Below are 8,633 nucleotides of genomic sequence, written 5' to 3' on the forward strand. Positions count from 1 at the left end.
ACCGACCTTTCGCTTTGAAGCACTTCAAATGTTTGTTAGAGAAAGTGAATGAAAATAACTACGCGAGAGGGAAAGCATAAGTACTTAAGAGCTTTTACTACGACTGCCATAACACTAAACTCAACCGAGCGAAAAAACATATAGACAGAAAAACAAACAGAAGCGTGTTGTTTATTGCGGCACCAAAATTTCAACGCAAATATGGCTGCTGCTGTTTTCCCAAGGCGGAACGTCACCCACGTCAGTCCACTCATTAATTACCGACGACAAGAAAAAACAGAATAAGCTCAAATCGAGAAGTAAAAAAAAAAACACACTTATGAGACACATTACTTCGAGAGAAAGCCTTCGTTGGAAGCAAACGAAAAAAAAGACATTCACTTAACCGATGACATCTGACCAAGAAACGAGTTCCGGATGGTGCCATAAACTTCGCCGCGTTCGGTTAGCGCCGTCTCGTACGTCTCGCTGAAATCTCCAAGCTATCTTTTCTTGCCGTCATTCTTTTTCTCGCTCTCATCTCACGGACACGGCATTCCCAATTACAACTTCATCCGGAGCACTTCCGGCATTTGTGCCTCGCTGGTCCCAAGAAGCAACCAACCAACAAACAAACATAAACACCTCGATGCGTTTTTAGCGTCCGTGATGAGGATGCGTAAGACCGTGCAATTAATTGCAAGATCATAGTGCACCCATCATATCCACTAACGAGTCTGAGAAGATCGCATGGTGCCTGAAGAAGAAGCGATCATCTTCGAGAAGTTATACGCCGCTTTTTGCCGACAGCCTCATAACGATCCAAAACTCTGTAGCGTATACGCCTTGGCGAAAACCAAATATGCATCGGAGACACGAATACCATTCCACTAGCTTGCCACGCTTGACCGAACGAGAAATCCCATCCCTTCTGTCTCCCCTTTCCTTCCCGTCTCGCCCTCTTCCCATGACCCCGCTTCGTGTAGCCCTTAGTCAGAATCTCTACCTCTCCCAAAACGTTACATCTCTCTATCCAGTGTTTTCTATCTCCGACGCTCGATCGTGTGATCTAACTAGAACGCGAGAGAATCGTCCTCGAGCCGCAGCCGCGTTCACAAACGAACACGCACCACTCTTCTTCTTCACCACACTCACACACAGAGTGATACAGAGAATCCTCGCGCAAGCAACTCTAAGCCGGGTATTAGTGAAACACGGATGCCCCGCAGCGGACAGACTAAGCGCGATAAAATCGGGTAAGTAAAAGCGAAGTTGCCCTTCGTGTGCTGTTCAGCGGCTAGGCAAAAACACGCTGAGACTAGCAAAATAAAGCAAAAAAAGAAAAGAAGGAATCAGCGGCTGCCTCTCCACTGCGTCAGCAGCAACAGAAACCGCGAACTCGTGCTTTCCTGCAAGCGAGGCAGAGCGCCCAAAACAAGCACACACGCGTCACCGCATCGTTGTTACCCCACCGGGTCGTGATTACAAACGGAAACCCTTGGCCCAAACCCTTCCCTTGCTGCGTGGGAAGTTTGAGCAGCACACTTGAGGAGTGAGAGAGAGAGAGAGAAACGTTGCTACTGCTGTTGTTGCATGCGGTGCGCAGGAATTATTACGCGCGGTCTGAGAGCGGCCGCTGCGGTATCGCGGGTTAGTGAACAAGCTGCCTGGCTTCGCGTGCAAGCTCCGCCACGGTACACGGAGGCAGAGCGGGCGAGCGGTGCGACAGGAGAGCATTCGGAGGAGCGTGTTGGAGCCGAGGTGACGCTTGCGGGCCAAGCGTATTAAGGTTGGAGCGCGTCATAATTACGCCGTGCGCGCGGCGACCTCCACATGGAGCTTCTGGAGCGGCACACCGGCAACTTCTCTTCCACATCTCCCTCCCTTCCTTCCTCTCCCCCTTTCCTCCCTCTCTCTCATCGCCAAACGAGCGTTTCCTCTCTGCCTACCTTCCTCTCTTACTCTCTCTCATCCCCAGACGATCATCTCCTCTCTCCTTCAACCTTTTCTTCCCTTCTAGCAGCGTCACGGCTCGCGTTTTGCTTGCGTCGCGAAACAGGTGCTTCCCGTTTCGGGAAGAAGACCTGTTTAGGGAAGCGAGGGGGAAACATATAGGGACACGCATACACGAACAAAAGCAAAGCTGTCTCCTGGTCGGTTGTAATCTGCACTCCTAATGAAGAAACTCGCGCAATCTCTCACTTCTCCTCGCTTTATTTATATCTCGGTATTTCTCTTCAGTCTGTTTCCGCAGTCAGCAAGAAACAGGTATAAGGGAGGGGAAATTACCAGGCGCACGCATTTTTCTATTTGCGCGAATTCGCGCCTTCCGAGGAAACGTTGCTTCCGCCTGCTCGAGCCTAGCTCAATTCCCCAATCCCTGGATGTAAGCATGTACCACCTCTCAGTCGCGTTTTCCATCAACAGAAATGGCGGAATGACGAACCTTCGTGGGTGACGGCTTTTGCGTGGTCGGTTGCTCAGATGAATTGGGTTCCGAGAAGCAACGAATCCAGCGGGAACCCGGCCGTGCTCTGCCACCTGAACCTGAGCGCCTTCTCGAGGCCCGGCAACTACCGGTACACTGTGCACGACGTGCCGGTCGACGTGTGCACCCACGTGGTGTTCCCGCTGCACGCCCTGGACGACTGGTTCGACGACATGCTCAACTACGACGCCTACCAGCGGGCTCAGCACCCGACCCTGTACGGCAGCATGGAGTACCTCAAGAAGAGGAAGGCCATGCAGGTAGCCACATCTTCCTCTATATTGCGCTGTATGGGAAACAAGATGGGGGCAGCTACTAAGTATGATTTCCAAAGCTTGTGCGTATAGCATTGGGGACCTTAAAGACGTGTTAACTTCCGCTGCATAGCTCTTCGTCGCCCCCATAACGGCGAATATGGGGCGGTTAATGCTAATCTAGGACACACATTTCAGCGTTTACCGGGTTTTCGAGAACGCGAGCAAAGCAAGTCACGTGGTCCCTTGTGCATTTCCCTGGGACGACTCGAAGGCGCAAGCCATTTTGTTGTCCTGCTTCTTATCAGTAGATCGTATTGAAAAAAAAAAGACTTATAACAATATAATCGCAAATTACATACTGCATCACAACGTAAATGCAGAGAAAATATGCTTTTTTATTGTTCTTAAAAATGCGGTAAGAGATTTTATTTTGACAGGCGAATCTAGTAAAGAATTCCATTGCCGAATTGCCCTGGCAAAGAAGCCGTGCCTGAAGCAGTCGTTATGCAATATGGAAGGTGGTACATTCATACTGTGTCTGGTGTCTGTTCCTTGATGCTTCCTGTGTCTCGATTCGAAAGTACTTGTAGTAGCTTATCTTAACGTGATTATGAATTACTAGGAAAAGAAATTTTAGCACGTCATGGTCGGTTCGTTTTTGTTGACGATACAAGCAATGTAAGGAAATGATGTCTCTGTAAGAGCTTCGAAAACAGAACGATCTCCCTGTACGTTGAGTGAGTCAGCGCGAAACGAACGAGGACAGAGGCAAAGAAGGGACACAAACGCCAGAGCTGTCTCACAACTATCTTTATTAGCACAAATAAAGGCAGCAGTGAGACGGCGATGCTGTGTGTACCTTCTTTGCCTCTGTCCTCATAATTCATATGGCGTAGCGCCACACGACAGTAACAGAGAAGGACATATACACATCGCTAACTTGCAACTAAACATTTTATTTGCGTTCACACATGATATCTGTACAATAACAATAGATCGATAATAAAACCGAAGCAACAACACGTAAAGGTACAGTACAGAACACGCACGTGTCATCACTAATCGCACAGCAGCTTGCATCTGCCTACGCCAAAGCGACGACTCAAGAAACTTGTTTTCTTTATCCGACAAAGCTAAAGATGGCATACTCACACATTTTTCTTTGATCTGATCTATTTCATAGGCTTCAATTATTTCGCGTGTGGTTCCGCCTCGGGCCCTATTGAGAAAGAGGGTGTTTTCAAACAGTGGGACGACGAATTATGAATCTTAACCAATTGGCCATCAAAGTGCCTCGGCCAATTTCACGTATGTCTTCGTTCGTTCCGCGCTGAACCACTCAACATCTTTAACCACATCCAACTCGCCCAAAATCTCGGTCCTTCCCTGTACCACAATATAACGCGGCAGGTGCTGGTGTACGTTGACGCGGAAGACGACGGCCACGGGCGGCGCCACCTGCTCGACTGGATCGCGAGCGACATTAGCAACGACCGCCTCTCCATGGTGTTCGCGCGGAACCTGGTCAAGTGGCTGCTCTCGAACCAGCTGCACGGCCTCGTGGTCGAGGGCATGTTTCCCGTGCCCGAGCCTGACCGCGCAGTCATGATACGGCTGCTGAAGAAGATGCACACGCTCTTCAAGCAGGTATACGCTGGCAGTAGCCAACGAGATGCATATTGTTTCGCGGGTGTAAATAAACGACATAGAATCGGGTGTGTTCCGATGCTCACCGTCGCTTGTTAAAGCGACGCTACAGGCGCTTTAACACGACACGCACGTCGTATACGGCACGACTTACATGCCACGCTCACGGCTCGCGGCCGGTTCCCTAGCTTGATATGCACCAAATTTAGTATTGCGCGACGTGACTGCACGATGAACATAAATGACAGTTGGAAACATTAAAATAATGTTTGACAGGTGGAAACATTAAACATGCACGCCATTGCTTGGATGACACGCTCATGGTGCGCTCGCGGCCGTTTCACAAAGAGAAAATACCTTTCTCTCCTGTTAGTAAATTACTCTTTCACAATACCAAAATGACCACGCTTACCGCGAGAAGACGCTTGGTTAGCGAGAAAATGCGCAAGAAAAAGATGCGGGTGGCGACACCGCCTTGAAATTCCTGCGCCAACCACTATGACGTCGTAGATTTTGAGGGCCTCTGCTAGGGCCGACGTAGTTCCTGATCGGTAAAAGTTAAGTGCATTGTCCTGTGAGAGGGCCAGAGGCATCAAATACCATGTTGCAGGAAATTTCATTGAGCCGATATTGCCAAAATGCGAAAGATAACTTTGAAATCCACGACGTCAAGCGTGCGAGATTTCGGCGCGAAAGTTAATTGACCTGTATTTTGTCCTTTATTTTTAAAGCTATGATAATGAAACTAACGGCAATAAAGTCTCCAGAGTAAAATTTATCAATCTGAACTGATTCATTGTTTCGCTTTAGTGCCTTTTTAAGTAGACATCGCCGGACCAAAGATAACAACATTACTCTTAGAATGTAATTAACTTACATTACAAATTACGGTCGGTTGACCGAAAGTAATGGCATTACAATACTATTACTTTTGAAAGCAATGAAATTACTTTAAAATTGCTTTAACAAAAGTCAATTATTCGTGCACTAACTCATGTAACTTCATTTACACTCTGGAGTTTCGAGGGCTGTAACGTTCCATCAACGTTATTCAAGCCTGCGAGTTCGGATGCTACGTGACTTTTCTGTGGGCTTGCCTCGATCCCACTCTTGAGGTTTGGCACTCAGATTAACTTCTACTTGTTATTCCTCTCTTCCTTTTTCTGGTCAGTTTTTTTATGCCATAAGGCAAGCGGACATGCTATATTTTAGTAAAAAGTAATTGAGAAAACAATGAGTAACTTTCTTGAACTCACTCACTTGAAGTAAATCATTACATTACTGAATTACCAGCCCACAAAAATCATTCATTAAATTAATTACACCATAAAGTAATATAATTACTGTAATTTAATTAATGCCAAAAGTCTGCGCAGCACGTATTGCTCTACGCGCTCTTGTGCCCAGCGGCATATCAAAGGATTGTTGCCGCCGAACTGTACCCACAGTCCATTCACTTACGCCATAAACCGAACCACAAAACCACAGAGACGCGCGTAGAAATAACAAAAACCCTACACGGCAGCGGCCATTATGTTTTCTAGCTCTTCGCAATCACTTGCTGTTTTTTGCAGTACGCGAAGACCTTTCATGAATATTCGCTGTGACCTCTGTGCCGTGAGCTAAACACCTTCTCTTGTCAATCACCCTCACACAGTGGAAAGGGTCGTGAATTTTTTATTACATGTTAGTATTTCGTGATTGGTTCTATTGTTGTATCCAGCTGCTTCTTGCACCGAGCTTTGGATTGAGCTGAAATGTTTAAAAATAAAGAAGCAATACGCAAGTCAATTGCGCCATGTCTAATTATCATCATCATGCTCAGGCCAATCTGATTCTCGTGGCTGTGATGGAGGAGAATTCCGAACTGACGCATCGAAAGGCGTTCGGCCAGCGGCTGAAGCCGTTCGTCGACTTCCTCGTCATCCGGAACCGGAAGGAGCACGCGGCCCTCTTTAGCCAGGTCTTGGAGGGACTTCCAGACTCGCCGGCCACCGCCGACGTCCCTCCGCAGGCCAGCGTGTCGCTGAAGGCGGTCCGCCAGGCGATCCTTTCCGGTCTGCCCTCTCGACAGTTGCTCGTCTCTCTCGAGATGAACACGGCTACGCTGCGCGTCGAGGCGAACAAGACGCTGCCCGGACACGAAGGACCGCTGACTGGCACGCCCGGACTCCTGGCATACTTCGAGGTGTGCACTCTATTCAAGGTGAGGTCAAAGAAATTTATCGCATTGTTAATCATAATAGACTGACCGATTATTAGTTGCTTGGTTGGTTGTTAGATCGACTTATTGAGGTTTATCAATCGATCAATACGGCAGGGCGCCTGGCATACTGCGAACTTTGCACTCTATTAAGGGTGAGGCGAAAAAATTCACCGATTGATGTATCAATACAATTTTATTTATTCGGTGGGAGACAAAAAAAAAAAAAACTGTTAACACAGCTTGACAGAGGTTATGCCTCTTGAAATAATACCGTACTTGGTTACCCACTCTTTTCAAGGTGAGGTCAAAGTAATTGATTCGTTCATTCGGTCGTGCGTACATTCATTCATTGAATGACTGCATGATTGACCAATATGTCATGAAACCTTGAGTACATCGAATAAGTCGATATATTTACAAAGAGGCTAAAGAGATTGATTGATTGATTGATTGATTGATTGATTGATTGATTGATTGATTGATTGATTGATTGATTGATTGATTGATTGATTGATTGATTGATTGATTGATTGATTGATTGATTGATTGATTGATTGATTGATTGATACGTCGTGTGCCTGCTCGAGCTGAGGCACAAGAGGATTAACGGATCGAAAGTGGGCTAATAATTATGTCTCTCTAGGAGCGTGATTTCCTGGACCATTTGGCAGACAAAGTGAAGGGTTCCAACACGTTACGACGTGAGCACAAGAGGAGAAATGCACAACACAAAGGCTCAACACAAAGCTTAACTGAAGTTTTCTGAAAGAAGGTGGTCTCTAGAACACCATCTTTGTCTTTTACAGTCTTTGTCTTGTTTATTTCTCATATTGTGCTCGCGTCGTCACATGCTGGAACCCTTAACCTGGTCATTCCTCTCTAGCATGCGCATACTGTCTGAGAGCGATGTCGAAACCTTCTTCTCCGTAAAAACACGCAGGACAACACCTGGACAAACGCGAACCTGACCGAACTGGGCAATCCGGTGGCCCTGAAGGAGGACGAAGCCGTGAGCTATGAGAGCGCGGACAGTGTGCGCCAAAAAGCGGCCTTCGTGCGCAACTACACTCTAGGGGGCATCATGCTGTGGGACGTCACGAGCGACGACTACAGAGCAGTATGTGGCGAGGCGAACCCGCTCAGCACAGCCGTTGGCGCCGTGATTGCCGGCGCTTAGTATTGCGTTCCTCGGCAACAGGAGGCAACCACACACGCAGGGGGCCACTGGTTCGAGGCTCCAAGCTGTCACGTGCCCCGGACAGACAGCCGCAGCTCTGACTCTTTTCATACGCTGTGCCACTGGCGCCACTGACGCGACGCAAGATGATCAAGCCCACACACACATAGCTGATGCGAGCACAAGCGATCATACGTGGCGACTTGAGCGAACCGTAAACCGGGAAGATGACTGCATTTTTTTTTCTCGCTTTGCCTGAGTGCGCAATGCTAGTCCACCTTCAGTGTTGCCTCGAAAGCCTTAGCGGTTTTCTGAAAGTTTGTTGCCCGAGCCGTATCATTGAGAGTGCTCTGGTTCTCTAGCGACCGTGTAACTCGCAGATAGAGCACACGCATTTTTCGTTAGTGTCTCTTCCGCTTGTTGCGAATCATTTTGTCATCGATTTGGCTATAGAGGACAGCGCTCACCTGCAAAGCTGTCGAATAAAGCACCTGCTCCTGCGAAACACAACCTCGCTTGTTAAGTCGTCACATGTCTTGAGATTGAGCGCCGACCGGGTACTCTAATCCACTGATACAGCTTCGTCAGTTGCCACCTGTAGGTCCATCTTTTCAGTAATCTCCATCTATCTTAACGTACGCTCACTAATTACATTCAGTGCGGAGAAAAGTGTGCGTGGGTACAGCGAACTAAGAAAAGTAACCAGGAGAACCGTTTCTCCTCCTATCATATGCTTGCGCACAGGGGGCGCGTAGAGGGAAGAGGGGGGGGGGGTAGCGCTGCGGTGAAACTTCGGCTGACGTCGCACAGTACACGAGGCTCCAGCATTCCGCCTCCATCGAAATATGACCGCCGCGGCCAGGGATCGGACCCGAGACC

At 48.1% G+C, this 8,633-nt stretch overlaps 1 protein-coding gene across 1 annotated transcript; it reads left to right on the forward strand.

The window, feature by feature from the left end:
• Positions 1-2,463: 2,463 nt before the first annotated feature.
• On the forward strand, positions 2,464-8,422 carry LOC119397529 (probable chitinase 10). The gene is made up of 4 exons (XM_037664954.2): positions 2,464-2,727; positions 4,135-4,371; positions 6,197-6,577; positions 7,518-8,422. The coding sequence occupies exons 1-4, from the start codon at positions 2,464-2,466 to the stop codon at positions 7,752-7,754; spliced, it is 1,119 nt and encodes a 372-aa protein (XP_037520882.1). The 3' UTR covers positions 7,755-8,422.
• The last annotated feature ends 211 nt before the right edge of the window (positions 8,423-8,633 follow it).

The sequence above is a fragment of the Rhipicephalus sanguineus genome, chromosome 6, assembly GCF_013339695.2.
Source record: "Rhipicephalus sanguineus isolate Rsan-2018 chromosome 6, BIME_Rsan_1.4, whole genome shotgun sequence".
NCBI lineage: Eukaryota > Metazoa > Arthropoda > Arachnida > Ixodida > Ixodidae > Rhipicephalus > Rhipicephalus sanguineus.

Coding starts and splice junctions, on each gene's coding strand:
- LOC119397529 (XM_037664954.2), top strand. CDS start 2,464: ATGAATTGGGTTCCGAGAAGCAACGAATCCAGCGGGAACCCGGCCGTG. Junction 2,728..4,134: donor AGAAGAGGAAGGCCATGCAG/GTAGCCACATCT, acceptor ATAACGCGGCAG/GTGCTGGTGTACGTTGACGC. Junction 6,578..7,517: donor AGGTGTGCACTCTATTCAAG/GTGAGGTCAAAG, acceptor AAAAACACGCAG/GACAACACCTGGACAAACGC.